General features: G+C 59.6%; 1 long non-coding RNA gene and 2 gene segments (V, D, J or C); all 3 read left to right on the top strand.

The window, feature by feature from the left end:
• Window positions 1–1999: 1999 nt before the first annotated feature.
• Window positions 2000–3700, top strand: LOC113879619. The segment is given in 4 exon segments: window positions 2000–2339; window positions 2458–2781; window positions 2869–3192; window positions 3265–3700. Coding segments are annotated over 4 exon segments (1329 nt in total).
• A 393-nt stretch (window positions 3701–4093) lies between these two features.
• On the top strand, window positions 4094–19183 carry LOC113879618. The segment is given in 8 exon segments: window positions 4094–4153; window positions 4559–4720; window positions 4920–5054; window positions 5948–6106; window positions 6199–6286; window positions 17587–18015; window positions 18207–18545; window positions 18734–19183. Coding segments are annotated over 8 exon segments (1767 nt in total).
• A 977-nt stretch (window positions 19184–20160) lies between these two features.
• On the top strand, window positions 20161–22014 carry LOC113879845. Its single transcript, XR_003507481.1, has 2 exons — window positions 20161–21635; window positions 21892–22014. It is a non-coding gene; the product is annotated as an uncharacterized LOC113879845 (long non-coding RNA).
• Window positions 22015–22974: the final 960 nt, after the last annotated feature.

Below are 22974 nucleotides of genomic sequence, written 5' to 3'. Positions count from 1 at the left end.
AGGGCCCAGAGGGCAGCAGGTGGATCCACCCACAGGATGCCCACAAGGCCTGGGGTGATTTCTGGGAAGTGGGGGCTTTTGGATCCCCAGGGAGGTCTGAGTTAGGGTTGGGAGTGGGGAAGCAGCCTGGTGATTCCTGGGGGTCTCTGACCCAGGCCAAGGCTATGGGTTGGCAGAGGGGACAGACTCGTGGTTGCTGGGGTTCTCAGAGTCCCTGATCTCCAACGGGGGTCTGAGTAGGGACAGAAGAACATCCTGGTATCTCCTGGAGGTCTCTCTGGTCCCCAGGCACTGACAGGGGTCATGGGCTCTGAGCACCCACCTCCAGGACGTGGGCTGGCACCTCCATTCAAGTGTCCTGTGTCCAGGCACTCAGGCCAAGGGCAGTGACTGTCACTGCTCACTGGTGGGGTTCCTGGTGGGTTCAGGAGGTGGAACACAGCTGCTCACTGGAGGGGTCGCTGGAGGGGTCAGGAGGTGGAGCACAGCTGCTAGCTAGAGGGGTCCCTGGAGGGGTCAGGAGGTGGAGCACAGCTGCTCGCTGGAGGGGTCAGGAGGTGGAGCACAGCTGCTCACTGGAGGGGTCACTGGAGGGGTCAGGAGGTGGAGCACAGCTGCCCACTGGAGGGGTCACTGGAGGGGTCAGGAGGTGGAGCACAGCTGCTCGCTGGAGGGGTCAGGAGGTGGAACACAGCTGCTCGCTGGAGGGGTCCCTGGTGGGGTCAGGAGGTGGAGCACAGCTGCTCGCTGGAGGGTTCAGGAGGTGGAGCACAGCTGCTAGCTAGAGGGGTCCCTGGAGGGGTCAGGAGGTGGAGCACAGCTGCTCGCTGGAGGGGTCAGGAGGTGGAGCACAGCTGCCCACTGGAGGGGTCACTGGAGGGGTCAGGAGGTGGAGCACAGCTGCCCACTGGAGGGGTCACTGGAGGGGTCAGGAGGTGGAGCACAGCTGCTCGCTGGAGGGGTCAGGAGGTGGAACACAGCTGCTCGCTGGAGGGGTCACTGGAGGGGTCAGGAGGTGGAGAACAGCTGCTCGCTGGAGGGGCCCCTGGAGGGGTCAGGAGGTGGAGCACAGCTGCTCGCTGGAGGGGTCAGGAGGTGGAGCACAGCTGCTAGCTAGAGGGGTCCCTGGAGGGGTCAGGAGGTGGAGCACAGCTGCTCGCTGGAGGGGTCAGGAGGTGGAGCACAGCTGCTCACTGGAGGGGTCACTGGAGGGGTCAGGAGGTGGAGCACAGCTGCCCACTGGAGGGGTCACTGGAGGGGTCAGGAGGTGGAGCACAGCTGCTCGCTGGAGGGGTCAGGAGGTGGAGCACAGCTGCTCACTGGAGGGGTCACTGGAGGGGTCAGGAGGTGGAGCACAGCTGCCCACTGGAGGGGTCACTGGAGGGGTCAGGAGGTGGAGAACAGCTGCTCGCTGGAGGGGCCCCTGGAGGGGTCAGGAGGTGGAGCACAGCTGCTCGCTGGAGGGGTCAGGAGGTGGAGCACAGCTGCTAGCTAGAGGGGTCCCTGGAGGGGTCAGGAGGTGGAGCACAGCTGCTCGCTGGAGGGGTCAGGAGGTGGAGCACAGCTGCTAGCTAGAGGGGTCCCTGGAGGGGTCAGGAGGTGGAGCACAGCTGCTCACTGGAGAGGTCAGGAGGTAGAGCACAGCTGCTCGCTGGAGGGATCAGGAGGTGAAGCACAGCTGCTTGCTGGAGAGGTCCCTGAGGGATCAGAAGGTGGAGCAGAGCTGCGCTCTGGAGAGGTCAGGAGGTGGAGCACAGCTGTTTGCTGGAGGGGTCCCTGGTGGGGTCAGGAGGTGGAGAACAGCTGCTCACTGGAGAGGTCAGGAGGTGGAGCACAGCTGCTCGCTGTAGGGGTCCCTGGAAGGGTCAGGAGGTGAGAAAAGGACCCAGAAGAAACCATCTATCCCTCAAGGCTGGAGCAGAGCCCCAGTGTTCCCTGAGCCAGACCACCCCACCTCAGCTCCACAGCCCACCCCAGGTGAGCAGTCAGCCTGGCACATATGGGTGAGAGTCCTGAGACCAGCGCTGACCCTGGTCCTGTCCCCACAGCCTCCATCCAGGCTCCATCCATCTACCCCTTGAGGCTCTGTTGCACAGAAGAAGCCCGTGTAAGGCTGGGCTGCCTGGTCAAGGACTACTTGCCAGGGTCAGTGACTGTGACCTGGGACACAGTGCCCCTGGATGGAAGCACCCTGACCTTCCCTAGCATCCAAATGGCGAGCTCCAGTCTCTACATTACCACCAGCCAGCTGACCATCTCGGGCGAGCAGTCCAAGGAGTTCACCTGCAGAGTTTTACACCCTGAGACCAACTCCAACTTGAATAAGACCATCAGCACTGGTGAGCCAGGGCTGGGGTAGCTGGGAGTAGGGGGCGGGCCAGCCAGGCTGGAGGAACAGGGAGGAGAGGCTTGGGGTCTCCAGGAGCCCAGCCCCATGCCTGCCACCTCTGCCCCCAGAGTGCGCCAAGAACTTCAGCGACCCCTCAGTGAAGCTCTTCTACTCCTCATGCAACCCCAATGGCGACACCCAGACCACCATCCACCTCCTGTGCCGGATCTCCGGCTACACCCCGGGCAAAATCAAGGTCACCTGGCTGGTGGATGGGCTCCAGTCCGAAGAGCTGTATGCACAATCCGGCCCTGAGATACAGGAGGGCAATCTGACCTCCACCTACAGTGAAGTCAACATCACACAGGGCGAGTGGGTGTCCGAGAAAACCTACACCTGCCGGGTCAACTATTACGGCTACAACTTCGAAAGCCACGCCCACAGGTGCACAGGTACAGCCCTCACCTACGCCAACACTCAGACACCAGGGGCTCAGGGAGGAGGGCGGCCAGCCTCACACAGGCCCCTCTCGCACACAGCCGAGTCCGAGCCCCGCGGCGTGAGCGCCTACCTGAGCCCACCCACCCCCCTCGAGCTGTACGTCAACAAGTCACCCAAGATCACCTGCCTGGTTGTGGACCTGGCCAACGAGAAGAACTTGAGCCTGACCTGGTCGAGGGCAAACGGGAAGCCTGTGCACGCAGGCCCCCCTGAGATCAAGCGTCAGTTCAACGGGACGGTCACCGTCACGTCCACCCTGCCGGTGGACGTCACTGACTGGGTAGAAGGCGAGACCTACTACTGCAAAGTGAGCCACAGCGACCTGCCCACAGACATCCAGCGATCCATCTCCAAGGATGTTGGTGAGCGGCAGGCTGAGGGGAGGTAGGCGGGCCTCCTGAGAGAAGCCTGACTAACCACACACCTGTCTGCAGGCAAGCGTCTGGCCCCCAAGGCCTACGTGTTCTTGCCAGACGGAAAGGAGCTGGAGAACGAGGAGGAGCTCACCCTCACCTGCATGATCCAGAAATTCTTCCCCAGGGACATCTTTGTGCGGTGGCTGCATAACAAGGAACTGATGCGGGCAGACCAGCACACCACCACACAGCCCCACAGGGCCGACAACAACACCCCAGCCTTCTTCGCCTACAGCCGCCTGGCGGTCCCTAGGGCCAACTGGAAGAGGGGCGATGAGTTCACCTGCCAAGTGATCCACGAGGCACTGCCCAGGACTAGGACCCTGGAGAAATCGGTGTTCATTAACAGCGGTAAATAACGCCCAGCCTCCCGCCTGCCCCTCTCCAGGGGCAGGGGAGGGGCCAGTGGGACCTTCTGTCCACTGTCAATAAACACTCTGGTGCCTGCTCAGAGCCCTGGGCATGCCTGTTCTTGGGGCTCGTGGGCTGTGGGTCAGGGTGGTGGGGGGGATGGCCCAGCACAGAAGAAGGGAAGGTTCGGCAGGCAGACAGGGCTGAGGCAGGGCTCTGTCCAGCATCACTCTCCATGTCGAGGCCCTCCCCCTACCCGACCATGAATTCTGCCCACTCAACAAGTTCTAAGAGCCAGAGGGTGGTCCTAGGGGAGGGACCACAGAGACCTCAGCCTTTTCTGGGGGTCTCAGACCCCTGGGTGGGGGCCCTCCACCAGAGGCTCCTGCCAGCCCCTCTGGACACAGATAAGCCCCCAAGCGCCCAAGTCCAACAGCTCACACAGAGGCCCTCCAGACAGAAACGGGTCAAGTTAGACCCGCACGCAGGCACCAGCATGCGGGTCCCTCCACTGTCACCTCCGAGGCACAAACAGGCCAGCTGCACACATGGGCTAGTGTGGGGTCTGCTCCTCCGGCCTCCACCTCTGAACTCCCCGCTACCCACGCGGCCCTGCTGGGCCGGGCTCAGTGCCCAGTGCCCCATCTTGCTGCTTAGCCTCACTCCACTCTGAATCGGTCTGGGACACACCCATCACTCTCAAGCACCCTCAGGCCACCACGTGCACTGGTGCCAAGGCCCCACACCCATCCACTGCCAGGCACAGGCAGCGTCCCACACACTCACAGGAGGCCCGCCTCTCAGCCAGGCCACACCCTCTCAGCCAGGCCACACCCTCTCAGCCAGGCCACACCCTCTCACCCTCTCACACAAGCAGCATCCCACACACTCACAGGAGGCCCGCCTCTCACCCAGGACACACCCTCTCAGCCAGGCCACACCCTCTCACCCTCTCACCCAGGCCATATCCTCACACCCTCTCACCCAGGCCATATCCTCACACCCTCTCACCCAGGCCACACCCTCTCACCCTCTCACCCAGGCCATATCCTCACACCTTCTCATCCAGGCCACACCCTCACACCCTCTCAGCCAGGCCACACCCTCTCACCCTCTCACACAAGCAGCGTCCCACACACTCACAGGAGGCCCGCCTCTCACCCAGGACACAGCCTCACACCCTCTCCACCAGGCCATATCCTCACACCTTCTCATCCAGGCCACACCCTCTCACCCAGGCCACACCCTCTCACCCAGGCCATATCCTCACACCTTCTCATCCAGGTCACACCCTCTCACCCAGGCCACACCCTCTCACCCAGGCCACACCCTTCACCAGGACCACACCCTCACACTCGTATCACCCCAGTCACACCCTGGACCCTGGACCCTGGACCCTCCCTTGCCCCATGTGGTTTCCTGCTGTGGCCCCAGCCTCCCTAGGCCAACCCTTCTCTGTCAGTTGCGCCCCACAGATGACCAGTTGGACGCACAGACACATGGAAACACACAGACACGTGGACACACAGACACGTGGACAGACACACGTGGACACACACCTGAGTGCACACAGACATGGACACAAGCACACAGACATGTATGTGGATGCACATGTGGACAGCACACAGGCCCCACCGCACGCACGCAGGAAGCACCACATGCACAGCCCACACCCTGAAAGGAGCCCAGAGTGGAGGCTGTGCTGGGAGAGGAGAGGCCCAGCCCCAGGACAGGAGGGGCAGAGGGCTGGGGCAGCTCTGCATTCCCACAGGTTGGGCAAGGTCCACATGTCTGGGCACAGCCCCCAGGCGCCCCTTGTGATGATCTGTTGACTCCAGGGGCCGTCCGGGTCCAGGCTTCTCCTGAGGGCTCCAGGCAGGGAGGCCCAGCCCCGTGCTTTTCGAGGGGCCCCCAGGCTGAGGAGAGTGAAGCTGAGCAGGAATGGGACCCAGGGGCCTGGGCTAGGAGGCCACGGGCCTTGCAGCTGATGGAAGAGGGCACTCCCCGGGCTGGGGGACCACCACCTGCCATGGAGCAGGGAGTCGGGGTGGGACAGAGGTGAGGAGCCCACAGAGTTGAGTGCAAATGACCAGCAGTTCCCAGAAAAGCTGTGCAAAATGGTGGGAGACAAAACACCAACCACCTGGGGGTAGAAGGATGGACGACAGAGGGCAGGGGCCCCGAGTCCCCCACACAGCTGCCTGCCAGCTCAGGGGCCTCCTGTCCCCGTGGCCAGGGCCGGCTGGAGGGGCCAGAAGCGGGGGCCACCCAGGACCAGGGCACTAGGCCCAGCTCCCTCCACTCCCTAAGGGTGGCCAGGCCTGTCCTCCCCACCTTGACCCCAGGCCAGGGGGCTGACCACCCGGTGCCCACAGAGCTGGCCCTCGAGGACCTGTGTGCAGAGGAAGCTGAGAGCGAGGAGCTGGAGGAGACCTGGACCAGCCTCCTTGTCTTCATCGTGCTCTTCCTGCTCAGCATGAGCTATGGCGCCGCCGTCAGCCTCTGCAAGGTGGGCATGGATGCCCCACTTCCGGGCGGGGCGCCCTGAGAAGGGGAGCCCCAGCTGGGCTCAGAACCCGCCTCACACGTGCCTTCCCCCAGGTGAAGTGGATCCTGGCCGCCATCCTCCAGGGGCAGCCCCAGGGCTCCCAAGACTACACCAACGTCACACAGCGCCCACTGCCTGCTGGTGTCTGAGCATCTCTGCGGCTGCCCAGCTGCCCTGGGAGGAGGAAGGAGCAGACAACCACTGAGGGGCTCAACAACCAGCATGCAGGTGTCCAGACAGTCCAGCTCAGCCTCAAGGTCAAAGACAACAAGGAGGCCCACCATTCACAGCCCCACACCCACCCTACTTAGGGAAAAGCCCCAGGAGAGCACCTGTCCCCTCCAGAGACCTGGGCTGGGCGTGGACACTGACCACCCTAGGCTCCTCCCAGGCCCCTGGGGTGGGGGCCATATCCTGACTAACAGAACCGCCCCCAAAACACAGGGAGGGCCTAGAGCTCACAGCCCACCCCATGCTCAGAGTCCAGAGCCCAACTAAGACTCAAGAGCCCCAGTCCAGCCCAACCAGCGTCTGAGTCCAGCCCAAGCAAGCCAAGAGCTCCCTCCCCAGCCTCCGTCCTGCCTCCTTGCCCCAGGTCCAAGAGCCCTGCCCCCCACCCCCTGCCCTGTTCCCATGTCTACCCTCCCTGCTGTCCACCCCCAGACCTTGGGCCTGCAGAATAAGGGGGCAGGGAAGCCCTTCTGGGGAGAGCTGTGGGGGTTTTCAGGGCTGCAGGCAGGGCCTCCAGAGTGGGAAGCAGGTCCCACAGAACATGGGGATTGCAACAGGGCCTGTCCCGCAGCTGGCTCAGCCCAGGCCCACCCCAAACACCCCATTCAGCCTAGCAGCCCATCCCAAACTCCCCCCACTGTGGCCTTGTCTGACCTCTCTCTCCACAGGGCCTGTACTGCAGCCCACTCAGCCCAGCGGCCCACCCAAACCCCCTCCCCACTCAGCCCAGGCCCACCTCAAACGCTCCCCCCACACACACACTGTGGCCTTGTCTGACCTCTCTCTCCTAACTTTCCAAGTAAAGTTCTTTAAAGTAAAAAACCCCATGAACATACTTTAGGGGAGGTACCTGTGGTCCCATGGAAGTGGGAGGTACCTCCACCCAAGGAAGTGGACAAGGAGCAGAGGGAAGCAGGCAGAAGACAGCTCTGGGTCCTGAGCACCCAATTATCCAGCCAGGCCTGATTCAAGCATCCTTCGATGCCCACAGAGACCCTGCCTCAGCCTCCACCACACCTGCTCCCCTGGCCTCCAGCCCAGACTCACACACGGAGTGTATGCCCTTCCCCACACAACAGTGTGTTTGACTGTTGTCAAACAACAGTCCCACTCCCAGCAGGCAAACCCTAGGGGGTCAGTCATGGTTAGCGCTGACAGGAGAGACCGTTCATGGTGAAGACCCTTCTGAGAGCCACCACCCATGCTAGGAGACCACACCCCATGGACACCAACATGGACCAAGAAGCCTGCAGGGATCGAGGGTGGACCACCCAGGGTTGGGCAACTCTGAGGTTGTCCAGAGACACCCAGAGTCTGATCCAAATAGAACATGAGACCAGGAGAGAGCCTCATACAAGGCCAAGGCCATGGCCCTGCACGCTCCACCCTCACAGGTGAACACGACACACTTGCCCAGACCTGTACCGTCTCAGGCAACCAGGCCTGAGACCAGACCCCACCTGCAGGGTGCTCTCAAGCCGGGGCCAGGCACCCTCCTCCCTGTCCCCTGAGCTGGGGCTCCTGAGGGCACAGTGGGGTGTCTTCTCTCTCTGACTTGCACCCCAGACCATGAGATCCACTGGGAACCCCAGAACGAGGGCCACGAGGGCTCAGCCCTGTGAGCTGGGCGTCATCACACACAGACCACACACATCTTCCCAGAGTCAGGAGGGAAAGGGGTGAGGTAGGAGAGAGAGGGCCCTGGGCTGAGCAGGTGGAGTTTGCCAAGTGCAGTAAGTGATTCCCTGAAACTCCAAGGGCAGAACTAGTGGCAGGAGCTGAGCTCTGCTCAGGTAGAGACAAGAGGACCCCATCACCACTCCTCAGGTCAGGGGATCCTCCCCAGCTGCACCTGTGAAGGAAGGCTCCTCCGGGGTCACAAAGGGAGGGTGTAACCCATAATAAGTGTGGTCAAACCTCCAGTGAGTCTGTGCTAGAATCTTTCTCAGTAGAAAAACGCATATGGGGAGGGCCTGAGGACAGGTCAAGTGTGGGAAAAGACGTGAGATAATCGGCCAGAGGAGAACAAAACCCAGAAGAACTGCCCCATAGACATGAGTCAACACACACACGAGTCTACACACACATGAGTCTACGTACACATGGGCCAATGTACAGATGAGTCAACATACACAGGAGTCGACACACATGAGTCAACACACACATGCATCAACACACATGAGTCGACACACATGAGTCTACACACACATGAATCAACACACATGAGTCAACACACACATGAGTCAATACACATGAGTCAACACACATGAGTCTACACACACATGAGTCAATACACATGAGTCTACACACACATGAGTCAACATACACAGGAGTCAACACACACATGAGTCTACGTACACATGGGCCAATGTACAGATGAGTCTACATACACATGAGTCAACACACATGAGTCTACACACACATGAATCAACACACATGAGTCTACACACACATGAGTCAATGTCCACATGAGTCAACACACATGAGTCTACACACACATATGAGTCAATGTACACGAGTCTATGTACACAGGAGTCTACATACACATGAATCTACATACACGAGTCAACATACATGTGAGTCTACATACACGTGAGTCAACACACACATGATTCAACACACACGAGTCAACGTACATGAGTCTACATATACATGAGACTTCGTACACATGAGTCAACACACACATGAGTCAACACACACATGAGTCTATGTACGTATGAGTCTACATACACGTGAGTCAGCGTACATGTGAGTCTATGTACATGTGAGTCTACTTACATGTGAGTCAACACACATGTGAGTCTACGTACACGTGAGTCAACACACACATGAGTCTATGTATGTGTGAGTCTACATACACGAGTCAGCGTACATGTGAGTCTACTTACATGTGAGTCAACATACACGTGAGTCAACACAGACATGAGTCAACATAGACATAGGTCAACATGCACATGAGTTAGCAACCTCTTCACTGCACTCCTCCCCGTTAGGGAGGATGCCCACACCCTTTCTTTCCAGGCCAGTATCTCTGCCTTGCTCTGTCTTGAATAAATAAACCTCTTCCCTGTGTGCTTTCCACATGTTGTGCTGTGTCTCTAATCATAAACTTCACACCTGTATTTACAGTGTTTGCCTCCTTGGGAGGCAAACTCCTTGGAACATACGTGTTTTCAAATGAGGCAAGAGCCAGGCAATCCTTCCTTCTAGTCTCCAGTCCCTGGTGCTCTAGCAGCTAGGACTCTGGGATTTCATCCAGGCTATACAGGTCCAATTCCAGGACAGGGAAATAAGCTCCTGCTTCAGGACCTCTCCCTGCTGTTTCCCTGAGGACAGTGGCAGGCAACCCCTCTAGTGGGGCTGGATGGTGAGTGCTCGGCCAAGAGCAGGGTCGCAGAGAAGGACAAGAGGAAGGGTTATGCCAGCCAGCTGGGTTCTGAATGAGTGACCCTGCTGCATGTGCCCTCCCAGCAGCAAGATGCCAGCTTCTCAGGGTCCCCTTTGTCCCTCCTCCTCTTCCTTCTCCATTAACCCACCATTGAATGGTGCCCCCCAGAAATTATGTCCACATCCTAAGCCCTGGAACCCATGAGTGTGACCTTATTCAGTCTTTGCAGATACGATTAAAGGATTTTAGAATGAGATTGTCCAGGTGGGCCCTAAATCTAATGACAAGAGTCCTTACAAGGGACAGAGGAGGGGAGGTCAGACTCGGGGTGGGAGGTCATATGAGGACAGAGGCAGAGATCGGGGCGATGCCTGGGATGCCTGGGCAGTCAGAAGCTGGATGAGGTAGGAAGGCAGGGGAGAGCACGGCCCTGCCCACACCTTGATCTTAGGCATCTGGCTCCAAGTGAAAGTCACTCAGTCGTGTCCAACTCTTTGTGACCCCATGGACTATACAGTCCATGGAATTCTCCAGGCCAGAATACTAGAGTGGGTAACTTTTCCTTCTCCAGGGGCTCTTCCAAACCCAGGGATCAAACCCAAGTCTCCCTCTGGCTCTAAAGCATGAGATTAAATTTCTGTTGTTTTGAGCCCTGCAGTGAGGTCTTTGTCATGGCCCCAGGACCCTCACTGCCAGCCAGCAGGCCTTGGCCATGCTGAGGCCCCTCCTGCTTCTGAAGAAGCCCAGGAGGACTCGCCCAGTCCTAGCTCTTTCCTCTCCAGCCTGGACCCACGTTGAACAAGTCCCAGACTCCAGAAGATGCTCAGTGAATCTTACCAACAGTGCCCAGTAGGGCTCAGACCCTTCCCCCAAACTCTGCGGCTCTCAGTCCTATAGACCCCATGTCCATCCATCTCAAGTCCAAGCTCTTCTTTCTGCCCAAAGCTCCATGCCCATCTGTGACCTTGGTAGGGTAGTGTTGTCTGTATGGGGGCACAGGATGCTGGAGAGGGTGGCCCCCAAAACACCCACCACCTTCCTCTGTTTCCTGCATGCCCGCCAGGCCACATGTGACCACACATCCTGAGTCCCATTCCTCCAGCTCTCTCAGGGACAGCACCAGAGGACATGAGGGACACAGGACCCCCACAAGGCACAGAGCCCTGGGCACCAGAGGACAGGCAAGAAGAAGGATTCTTGGAGCCAGCCATCTGCGATGCAGACACCACTGATACAGTGGGCATGGAGTGGACCAAAGGCCAGCCGGCAGCCTGGGAGGAAATGTCCCTTGTGGGTGGCACTATGGGTGACCCAGGGTTCATGACAGACCCCAGAGGTCCTTAAACTAAGCCAGGGTGTATGTGCCCACCTGGCATGCTGCCCTGGGCTCCCTTTCCTCCATCCATCTCCTCCCACCCTCCCGGCCCCACCCCTGCCCCAGGGAAAAGCCAGTCTCCCTCTGAGGCCCAACATCTCCACCTGCCAGCCACTCTCCCCACAATAGTGTTCTTTCCCGGAGGGGACTGTTGGTCCCTGTATTGCTCCAGAACCTTCTGTGTGTGAAGAAATGAAGGAACAGGGCTTCCCTGGTGGTCCAGTGGTTAAAATTCACCTTGCAATGCAGGGGACACCAGTTTGATCCCTGGTCCAGGAAGATCCCTCCTGCCGCAGAGCAACTCAGCCCGTGAGCCACAACTACTGGGCTCTAGAGCCCACAAGCTGCGCCTGCTGAGCTCACCCAGAGCCCGCGCTCCACGTGAGAGAGGCCGCCGCAGCAAGAGCCTGCACGCCGCAGTCAGAGCAGCGCCTGCTGTCTGCAACCAGAGAAAGCCCGCGCATCACAACCGAAGACCAGCACAGCCAAAAGTAAAAATAAACAAATAAATTTTATATGAACACAGATGCAAACCAAGCCCCTCAGCCCCGTTGTGTGCCCAGGCAGGGGTCACCTCCTGAGGGTCACCAGGGAGTCCAAGCACCTGGGCAGCTGGAAGGGCAGCTGGTGGGAGAATCCTGGGCAGGAAATAGGGCGGAGGCAGCAAGGGCAGGAGGTCAGCCACCCCCACCACACAGGACTCCAGACTCCAGACAAGGGTGACCCCCACACCCCAGCTCCAGTCAAGGACCCCGCCACTCCTGGAGGAAGAGGAAGCGTTGTGGCCAGGCTGGAGAGGCCCCACCCCCACAAGCCACCCTGCACCCTGACGGTCTAGGAGGCCTGCTCGCTGGGGCCACCCTGAAGTGCCTGTGCCTCGGGGCTCCAGCCTCTGCTGACCCGTGCAGCCTCCTCTCCCTCCAGCCTCACTTCTTCTCCACTCTGGGACCATGTCTCCCTCAGTGATCCTAGGCCTCTGACTCTCTGTCTACTGTGGCCCCTGCCTCTGGCTACTGTGGCCTCTGCTTCTTCCACTGTGACCTCAGCTTCTTTTCACCTTGGCCCCCAACACATCCTATGGACAGCCCCTGGGGCCATGACCCCCCCACCCATGGCACCTGCCTCTGCACCACAAGGACTCAGTCCAGGGTCAAGTTCCTGGGGGTCCCACAGTCCAGGCCACACACACCTGGCCCCACCACAGCCAGACCACAGACCAGACATGACGTGAAGGCAAGCGGCCGCAACTGGCGGGACAGGAAGTGGGTGAGTGACCCCATCTATGGGGTCACGCAGCCGATCCCAGCCTGCCCCTCACAGCATCAGCCTCACCAACAGCCCAAATGGCCCAGAGCGGGGCAGGGTCAGCTGAGACTACACAGCCATCAGGAGGGCCTGGACAAGGCCTAGGCCTCCACCCACTCCAGCGCCTCTGGGGCAGGCAAGCAGAGGGACCTGCAGGGCGGGGCCACATGGCCAGAAGGCAAGGGCCCCGCCCAGCCACACTGGACCCTTGGGCAGCCACGAGCAGGTGGGTCCCAGAAGCTGTTGAGGGTCGTCTTCTCTGTAGTTGGGCATACTATGGCCTCCTGGGGTGGGAGGACAGAGGACAGGCTCCAAAAAGAAAGGCAGACTGCCACCCACCAGACACAGAGCAGGATGCTATACACAGCAGGCTGAGCTGGGCTGGGAGCTGAGAGCTGGACTGGCCTGAATTGGGCTTGGCTAGGCGAGCTGGGCTGAACTGGGCTGGGCTAGGCAAGCTGAGCTCAATTAGGCTAAAATGGACTGAGCTGGGCTGCACTGGGCTGCGCTAGGTGAGCGGAACTGAACTAGGCTGAACTGGGCTGAGCTAGGTGAGCTGAACTGAACTAGGCTGAACTGGGCTGAACTGGGCTGAGCTAAGTGAGCTGAACTGAACTAGGCTGAACTGGGCTGAGCTAGGTGAGCTGAACTGAACTAGGCTGAACTGGGCTGAGCTAGGTGAGCTGAACTGAACTAGGCTGAATTGGGCTGAACTGGGCTGAGCTAGGTGAGCTGAACTGAACTAGGCTGAACTGGGCTGAGTTGGGCTAGCCTGAGATGAACTGGGCTGAGTTGGATGAGCTGAGCTGAACTGGGCTGAGCTGGGCTCAATTAGGCTAAAATGGACTGAGCTGGGCTGAACTGGGCTGAGCTAAGTGAGCTGAACTGAACTAGGCTGAACTGGGCTGAGCTAGGTGAGCTGAACTGAACTAGGCTGAATTGGGCTGAACTGGGCTGAATTGGGCTAGCCTGGGATGAACTGGGCTGAGTTGGGTGAGCTGGGCTGAGCTGGGCTGAACTGGCCTGAACTAGGCTGAAGTGGGCTGAGCAGGGCTAAGCTGGGCTGAGATGGGTGAACTGGGCTGAAATGGGCTGAAATGGGCTGAACTGGGCTGAACTAGCCTAGGCTGGGTTGAGCAGGGTTGAGCTGGCCTGAGTTGGGTGAGCTGGGATGAACTGGGTGGAACTGGACTGAACTGGACTGGGCTAGACAAGTTGAGCTGAACTGGGCTGAGCTGGGTGAACTGAGCTGAAATGGGCTGAAATGGGCTGAACTGACCTAGGCTGGGCTGAGCAGGGTTGAGCTGGCCTGAGCTAGGTCAGCTGGGTGAACTGGGCTGGACTGGGCTGAACCGGACTGAACTGGGCTGGGCTAGGCAAGCTGAGCTGAACTGGGTAGTGCTGACCTGAACTAGGCTGAGCTGGGTTCAATTAGGCTAAAATGGACTGAGCTGGGCTGAGCTGAGCTGAACTGGGCTGAGCTGGGCTGAACCAGGCTGAGATGAGCTGAGCTGAACTGGGCTGAGATGAGCTGAGCTGGGCTGAGCTTGGTGAACTGAGCTGAACTGGGCTGAAATGGGCTGAACTGAGTTGAACTGGCCTAGGCTGGGCTGAGCAGGGTTGAGATGGCCTGAGCTAGGTGAGCCGGGTGAACTGGGCTGGACTGAGCTGAACCGGACTAAACTGGGCTGGGCTAGGCAAGCTGAGCTGAACTGGGTAGAGCTGAGCTGAACTAGGCTGAGCTGGGTTCAATTAGATTAAAATGGACTGAGCTGGGCTGAACTGGGCTGAGCTAGGTGAGCTGGGCTGAGCTGAGCTGAACTGGGCAGAGCTGGGCTAGGCTGGGCTGAGCTGGGCTGAACCAGGCTTAGATGAGCTGAGCTGAACTGGGCTGAGATGAGCTGAGCTGGGCTGAGCTGCGTGAACTGAGCTGAAATGGGCTGAAATGGGCTGAACTGACCTAGGCTGGGCTGAGCAGGGTTGAGCTGGCCTGAGCTAGGTCAGCTGGGTGAACTGGGCTGGACTGGGCTGAACCGGACTGAACTGGGCTGGGCTAGGCAAGCTGAGCTGTACTGGGTAGCGCTGACCTGAACTAGGCTGAGCTGGGTTCAATTAGATTAAAATGGACTGAGCTGGGCTGAACTGGGCTGAGCTAGGTGAGCTGGGCTGAGCTGAGCTGAACTGGGCTGAGCTGGGCTAGGCTTAGGCTGAGCTGGGCTGAACCAGGCTTAGATGAGCTGAGCTGAGCTGAGCTGGGCTGAGCTGGGTGAACTGAGCTGAAATGGGCTGAAATGGGCTGAACTGACCTAGGCTGGGCTGAGCAGGGTTGAGCTGGCCTGAGCTAGGTCAGCTGGGTGAACTGGGCTGGACTGGGCTGAACCGGACTGAACTGGGCTGGGCTAGGCAAGCTGAGCTGAACTGGGTAGTGCTGACCTGAACTAGGCTGAGCTGGGTTCAATTAGGCTAAAATGGACTGAGCTGGGCTGAGCTGAGCTGAACTGGGCTGAGCTGGGCTGAACCAGGCTGAGATGAGCTGAGCTGAACTGGGCTGAGATGAGCTGAGCTGGGCTGAGCTTGGTGAACTGAGCTGAACTGGGCTGAAATGGGCTGAACTGAGTTGAACTGGCCTAGGCTGGGCTGAGCAGGGTTGAGCTGGCCTGAGCTGGGTGAGCTGGGCTGAACTGGGCTGAACTGGGCTGAACTGGGCTGGTCTAGGCAAGCTGAGCTGAACTGGGTAGAGCTAAGCTGAAGTAGGCTGAGCTGGGTTCAATTAAGCTAAAATGGACTGAGCTGGGCTGAACTGGGCTGAGCTAGGTGAACTGGGCTGAGCTAGGTGAGCTGAGCTGAGCTAGGCTGAACGGAGCTGAGCTGGGCTAGGTTGGGTGAACTGAGCTGAACTGGACTGAGATAGGTAAGCTGAGCTGAACTAAGCTGAACTGGGCTAGGCTGGACTGAACTGGGCTGAGCTGAGCTGAACTGGGCTGAGATGAGATGAGCTTGGCTGAGCTGAGCTGAACTGGTCTGAGATGAGCTGAGCTGGGCTGAGCTGGGTGAACTGAGCTGAACTGGGCTGAAATGGGTTGAACTGGCCTAGGCTGGCTGAGCAGGGCTGAGCTGGCCTGATTTGCGTGAGCTGGGCTGAACTGGGCTGAGATATGTGAGCTGAGCTGAACTAGGCTGAACTGGGCTAAGCTAGGCTAGGCTGGGCTGAGCCAGGATAAACTGGGCTGAGCTGGGCTGAGCTGAGTGAAGTGAGCTGAAATGGGCTGAACTGGGTTGAACTGGCCTAGGTTGGGCTGAGCAGGGTTGAGCTGGCCTGAGCTGGGTGAGCTGGGCTGAACTGGGCTGAATTGGACTGAGCTGGGCTGAACTGGGCTGAGGTAGGTAAGCTGAGCCGAACTAGGCTGAACTGGGCTGAACTAGACTGAGCTTGAAAGGTTGTTGCTGAGCCATGAATGATGCTGGAATTCTTGGCCTCCAGAGTAGAGGAATGCAATCCAGGGCCAGTGACGAGGCTTGATCTCTCAGAGCTTTTGTGTGATAAAGATTTATTAAAGTATGAAAGAGACAGAGACAGCTTCTGACATAGACATCAGAAGGGGGCAGAAAGAGGGCTCCCCTGCTAGTCTTTACGAATAAGTTATATGCCTATCAGGAGGCTGTTAATTAGAGAAAGGAAATGTCTCAAAACTCAGAGACTGGCACCAGGCCCCTCACCCACAGCATGCATTTTGAGACGATGTTGACACAAAGCGAGTCATCCCAGGCCATAAAACGATTGACATGAATCAAAGAAAGGCAGGTTTCCAAGCAGATACACGGTCTCATTAACATAGCTTAAGACAGTATTTGCATGGGTAAAATATACTGGTTTGTCAAGTTGGTTCTGAGTCTTGGGTGGAACCGACTTGCAGAGTCTAGAGTAAATACATAGCTCATTAGCACAGCTTAAGGAAAACATTTCCATAAGGAAAATGCGTTGGTGAGCTCAAGGTTTGAGAAAAGCTAAGTTCAGGTGGAACCAGGTGTCGTCATGGCAACACAGAATTTTGAAAGAAACCTCCTTTTAAATTTGTACAGAGAAGGGAAAAATCTGACCCTTGTAGTCTGTTTCCTCCTGCCGCTTGAGAGAGAGAAAAAATGCCTGACCCTTGCAGCCTATTTCCTCTGGAGACTCCTAGCCCTCCTGCCTGTTCCCCCCTCAGTTGGTCTAAACTGGGCTCTTCTTGGCTGAGCTAAGATTAACTGGGCTGTACTGAACTGGGCTGAACTGGGTTGAAATGGTTTTAACTGCATTGACCTGGGCCGAGTTGGGTTGAGCTGGGTTAAAATGCACTAATCTAGGCTGGGCTGGGCTGGGCTGAATGTGGCTGACTGGGCTAGTGCCCGAGTTGACCTGGAGGCGTGGGTTGAGCAGGGATCGCTCCCAGAGCCATGCTGTCCAGCCAGATAGCACCCCGTGTTTCCTGGGGGCACACAAGGGCCACGCAGCCCCAGGTGCACCTCTGCTCTGCCCTCTGCCTTCACCTGTTGACAGGAAGGGGACTGTGAAAACACAGGTGTAGCCCGCACCCTCTGTAGGGGCCATCCAGGGGGCAGCCCTGAAGGACTGATTTGTTACTGGGCTTCCAGCCTCAAAACCCTCGTAGTCCACGGAAGACAACTGCTGGTTTAGGAGAACAGGTGGGGGGATTCGTCGGGGTGGGGGCGGGGGCGGGCGGGGAGTGTGACTGAGACATTACCCAGGGAGTGGGAGGGGACACAGAAGGCAGGCTTCCCTCTCCCCACCAGAGCCCCAGGACAGCCAAACTAAGCCCCCACAGACTCAGCTTCAAGCCCAGGCTGCTGTCTCTGCTTAGCCCGCTCTCTACTTCTCACGATCCCCCACAGCCTGGGGGAGGGCAAGCTGGGCCCACCACACAGAGGGCAGCTGAGGCTCCTACAGTGCCCACAGCCTCAGCTGGTCAGTGAGAGAGTCCTGTGTCAGCCAGGACCCCCACCCGGGAGTGGCCTGACCCAGAGGCCCCATCTGAAGAGCGTGTGTGGTCCCCATGCTTAGAGCCCTGAGGGGCATGCTCAGAAATGGCTCGCCTGGACTCAAGTGGGCACTGCTGACCCCAGGGGCACCTCGTACAAGCTGAGCGACCTTGGGCCAGTCACTCACCCTCTGTGTGAAGGAAAGGTGGGCGCCGCCCTGTGTTCGCGGGGCCGTGAGGGGTCCGGTCAGCAGAGGGCTGCTGTCTCACAGCGCACCCTGTGTTTCAGAGAGTGAAACCAGCCCCAGCATCTTCCCGCTGAGCCTTGGGAACGAGGACCCAGCCGGGCAGGTGGTCATCGGCTGCCTGGTCCAGGGCTTCTTCCCGTCGGCACCCCTGAGCGTGACCTGGAACCAGAATGGCGACAGCGTGACCGTCAGAAACTTCCCTGCCGTGCTGGCCGGGAACCTGTACACCATGAGCAGCCAGCTGACCTTGCCGGCCAGCCTGTGCCCAAAAGGCCAGTCCGTGACCTGCCAAGTGCAGCACCTCTCCAAAGCCAGCGAGACCGTGGCCGTGCCCTGCAAATGTAAAGGTCAGAGGGCAGGCCGGGGTGAGGCCCCGTCCTCCCACCCCGACCCAGCGTGGACCATTTTCCTGTGGGCACTCTACTCAGACAAGAGGGGGTTGAGCCCCCAGTGGGGGTGCCAGGAGGGGCCCGGGCTGGTGCTGAAGGCCAGGGGAGGTGGGCAGAGGGCTCACTGACCTGCCCCGCTTCTCTTTCAGGGCCTGAATGTCCTGAGGAGTGTCTCCCATTGAACTGCAAGCCCAGCCTGTCCCTGCAGCCACCAGCCCTCGAGGACCTGCTCCTGGGCTCCAACGCCAGCCTCACGTGCACACTGAGTGGCCTGAAAAGCGCCGAGGGCGCCAGCTTCACCTGGAACCCGACAGGTGGGAAGACCGCCATCCAGGGGTCGCCCAAGCGTGACTCCTGCGGCTGCTACAGCGTGTCCAGCGTCCTGCCGGGCTGTGCCGATCCCTGGAACAGTGGACAGACTTTCTCCTGCTCTGCCACCGACCCCGAGTCCAGGAGCTCACTGACCGCCACCATCAAGAAAGACTTAGGTGGGCCTGGACCACTGCGCATGGGCAGCTGGGCACTCCACACACAAGGCCCCCTCCCAAGCCTGCCCCTCCCTCTCCAGCCCTGCCCACTCCTCACAGAGGGAGACTGAGGCATGGGGGGCCCAGGGGACAGGGGTGCTCTCCTCCCTGTGCGACCCCTGACCCCTGACCCCCCCTCTGCCCTGCAGGGAACACGTTCCGGCCTCAGGTCCACCTGCTGCCGCCGCCGTCGGAGGAGCTGGCCCTCAACGAGCTGGTGACGCTGACGTGCCTGGTGCGGGGATTCAGCCCCAAGGAGGTGCTGGTGCGCTGGCTGCAGGGCAATCAAGAGCTGCCCCCCGAGAAGTATCTGACCTGGGGCCCCCTGCCCGAGGCTGGCCAGAGCGTCGCCACCTTCGCCGTGACCAGCGTGCTACGCGTGGACGCCGAGGTCTGGAAGCAGGGGGACACCTTCTCCTGCATGGTGGGCCACGAGGCCCTGCCCCTGGCCTTCACCCAGAAGACCATCGACCGCCTGGCGGGTAAACCCACCCACGTGAACGTGTCCGTGGTCATGTCAGAGGTGGATGGTGTCTGCTACTGAGTGCCCCACCCCCAGCTCTTGAATAAACTCCGTGCTCGCCTAAAGCAGCTCCGCACTTCCCTGTGGCCGCCTGTCTGTCCGTACTCCTCCTCAGGGTCTGTGCACACTGGGAGGGGGCAGGTCCCACGAGGAAAGCCACAGCGCCAACCCTCTCCAGGCCTCAGCGTCCCCTCAGCCTGGCGCTGGACATGCCTTCATGGCTGTGCATGTGTGTGTGTGTGTGTGCGCGCGCACACATGGGTGTGAGCACAGCAGTGAGGGCTGAGCTAGGGCCAACCGTGCGAAGCAGACACAGCCTGGTGGGTTCCCGAGGTGGGGAAGGGGTGACTCGGTCACTTGTAGTTCAGGAAGCTGCCTCTAGGGGCAGCCGGCAGGCACGAGCCAGTCAGAGCGGGGAGCCAGAGCCCGCCCAGGACGGGGCTGGAGGAGGAGAGGCTCAGAGAGGGCTGGACACCAGGGGCCCTGCACCACCCTCTGCACAGGAGAACTCCTGACGGAACAGAAAGGGGCCACCCCAGCCCCAGGCACAGCTCTCCCCACCCCACACCCCACTGCTCTGCATGTGTACTCAGGGGTGCATGCACACACACACAGGCTCTCATGTATGCACATGTTCTCTCTCTCACACTTCTGTGTACATACACGCACACATGCACGCCTGAGCCCTGCAGGTGCAGGAAGCTGGCAGCCCAGACCCAGCTCCAGGAAGGCTAGGGGAGTCCCCGCCCAAGCGCCCAGAAGTTCCCCAGGCCCAGCTCCACTGCCCCAGGCCCCTCCTGGCCTCAGGCCCCTCTGTGTGTCCAGCTGGGCACAGCTCAGGGACCCACTGCGGAAGCCCAGCACCTGCTCCCTGCTTGGCCCCCAGATTCAAGTCTCCCATCCCTTCCTGAGCCCAAGTGTGGCCCACACCATGGACAGTATGGTGGGCAGAGGGAGGGGTCAGAAGACAGCACCTCCACCCAGGGACCCTCAATAGCTTCTGCTCAGAGCTCTGGGCAGGAGGGAAGCCTGGGGAGATGAAGCCCAGGAGGACAGGCCATGACTGCTGTGGGGCACCTGCTCCAGGGCCCCACAAGGGGGCAGCTGGGCCCCTGCTCTTGTCTAGACACCTTCTGGGCCCCCCCAGGGGACATGGCCTTCTGGCTGCCTCTCTCTTCTCCCAGGGCCAAGGTGGGCTGGAGACCCCTGCCAATGCTGGCCATTGCCCCCCTCTCAAGAGTCAGTCCCCAAGGGTAATGGATGAAGCAATGGGGAAGTGCTGCCACAGAGAAGGTGGACCAGCTGCCTAGAGCCAGGACCTGACCACAGGAGGAGCTTTCTAGAGAGACGGGGAGGAGGAAGGGTCAGCAGATGAGGGTAGAGCCAGCAGACAGCACAGAGAGAACATGTAACGGATGGAAGGGTGGACATACAGGTGGACAGGAGGACGGATGGAGGGACAAACGGACCAACGGGTGGGAGGGTGAGTGATGGTCAGACAGACAGATGGGCGAGCAGATGGACAAACGGACAGACAGACAGCTGGGTGTGTGGAGGCTGGATGGGTAGATGGATGGATGGACAGGTGGGAGGGTGAGTGAATGGTCAGACAGACAGATGGGCAAGCAGATGGACAAATGGACAGACAGACAGCTGGGTGTGTGGAGGCTGGATGGGTAGATGGATGGATGGACAGGTGGGAGGGTGAGTGAGTCGACGGGTGAATGGGTGGGCATAGTGGACGGATGCAGAGGTGGATGGATGAATGGATGGATGACTGGATGGTCAGCTATGACACGCAGGTCCAGATCCCACCTGACAGGCAAGGCCTGGGCCTGGGACCTGAGCTGGGGCTTCACCTGGGCCTTCCTTGTGTCCCGGGAGAGCAACAGAGCCCCTTGGTCTTGTTCACCCAGCCCTCGGCACACTGAGCAACAGACCGAGACCCATGTCCCCAGCTGGAGCACCTGCGGGCGGGCGTGGCTGGTCTTCTCTGGCCCCCCAGGGCCCAGGCCAAGAAGGCCAAGAACAAGGGCTTGCTGAGGAAGCAGGCAGGGCTGGGAGTCGGGAGACCGTGGTCTTTAACTTTCCTTGGGGCAGCAGAGCTGTGCCCACCCTCCTGCCCTACCACGTCTCTTCCTAAGGTGTCCTGAGACCCCAGAGGCAGGAGTTCTGCGGGTGTCTTCAGGGCTGCAGGGTCCTGGCCCCTCCCCTGGGCATCTGCAGCCTCAGTCCTGAGACCGGGCACTGGCTGCTAGTGCACCCTCCTGAGACTCAGGGCAGGGAGGGCGCTGGCCTGGCAAAGCCTCTGTGTCTTACAGAACCTCAGCCCTGGCTGGTGCTGGACCTGATGCAGAGCAGCCCCGAGGAAGACAGCCCAGAGGCCAGCCTGTGGCCCACGACCGTCACCCTGCTCACCCTCTTCCTGCTGAGCCTCTTCTACAGCACAGCACTGACCGTGACGAGCATCCGGACCACGCCGGACAGCCGGGAGGTCCCCCAGTACTGAGCAGGAGCCAGCCGGGCAGGTGGGCAAGGAGGCAGAGCCGTGGGCTGAGGGGTGGGAGTGCCCAGCCTCACCAGAGCTTGACTGTCCCTCCCCCGTGGGGGACTGGCCTCAGAGGGGGATGGTGCCTGCACGGACACTAGGGGCTTGTGCAGGCCGGGGGCAGGCCCTGTGTGCCCCTCCAGGGCAGGCCATCCCTGGACTCGGCCACAGGGCATTGGCAAGGACCCTGCCCACCTTGGGAGCTCACCAGGCCCTGATCCCTCTTGTGTTGGCAGGAAGAAACTTGAGGAGCCTCCAGAGAGCCCAGCTGGATAACAGACATCAGTTCCGGTCAGAAGTCACAGGCCCACCCACAAAGGCCCTCCTTTCTGGTGCAATAAATTATCCCAAAGGCAGAAGTTTTCAGACTCTGAATGAGGGGAAGGGAAGAAGAGGGGCAGAGGCTCTGGAGACACAAATGCCTGCCTCATGGATGAAGGAGGGTCTCAGATGCATGGATGGATCATGAGCTGATTCTGCCCTCCAAATATTAGGCAAAGACTAGAGCTATGCTTCATCAAACAGAGTATAAAGTAAAAGCTCTACAATAACTGAATTCAAGTTCCTGGTCCTGATCACTGGGCCCTGGTCCTGATCACTGGGCCCTGGTCCTGATCACTGGGCCCTGGTCCTGAACACTGAGTCGTGGTCCTGATCACTGAGCCCTGGTCCTGATCACTGAGTCCTGGTCCTGATCACTGGGCCCTGGTCCTGATCACTGAGCCCTGGTCCTGATCACTGGGCCCTGGTCCTGAACACTGAGTCGTGGTCCTGATCACTGAGCCCTGGTCCTGATCACTGGGCCCTGGTCCTGATCACTGGGCCCTGGTCCTGATCACTGAGTCCTGGTCCTGATCACTGGGCCCTGGTCCTGATCACTGGGCCCTGGTCCTGATCACTGAGCCCTGGTCCTGATCACTGAGCCCTGGTCCTGATCACTGGGCCCTGGTCCTGATCACTGAGCCCTGGTCCTGATCACTGAGTCTTGGTTCTGATTCTGAGTCCTGGTTCAAATCACTGAATCCTGGTCCTGATCACTGAGCCCTGGTCCTGATCATTGGGTCCTGGTCCTGATCACTGAGCCCTGGTCCTGATCACTGGGTCCTGGTCCTGATCACTGAGCCCTGGTCCTGATCACTGAGCCCTGGTCCTGATCATTGGGTCCTGGTCCTGATCACTGAGCCCTGGTCCTGATCACTGAGCCCTGGTCCTGATCACTGAGTCTTGGTTCTGATTCTGAGTCCTGGTTCAAATCACTGAATCCTGGTCCTGATCACTGAGCCCTGGTCCTGATCATTGGGTCCTGGTCCTGATCACTG

This window comes from Bos indicus x Bos taurus, chromosome 21 (assembly GCF_003369695.1).
Source record: "Bos indicus x Bos taurus breed Angus x Brahman F1 hybrid chromosome 21, Bos_hybrid_MaternalHap_v2.0, whole genome shotgun sequence".
Lineage (NCBI taxonomy): Eukaryota > Metazoa > Chordata > Mammalia > Artiodactyla > Bovidae > Bos > Bos indicus x Bos taurus.
The sequence above is the reverse complement of the archived record's forward strand: the minus strand, read 5'-3'. Positions and strand labels throughout refer to the sequence as shown.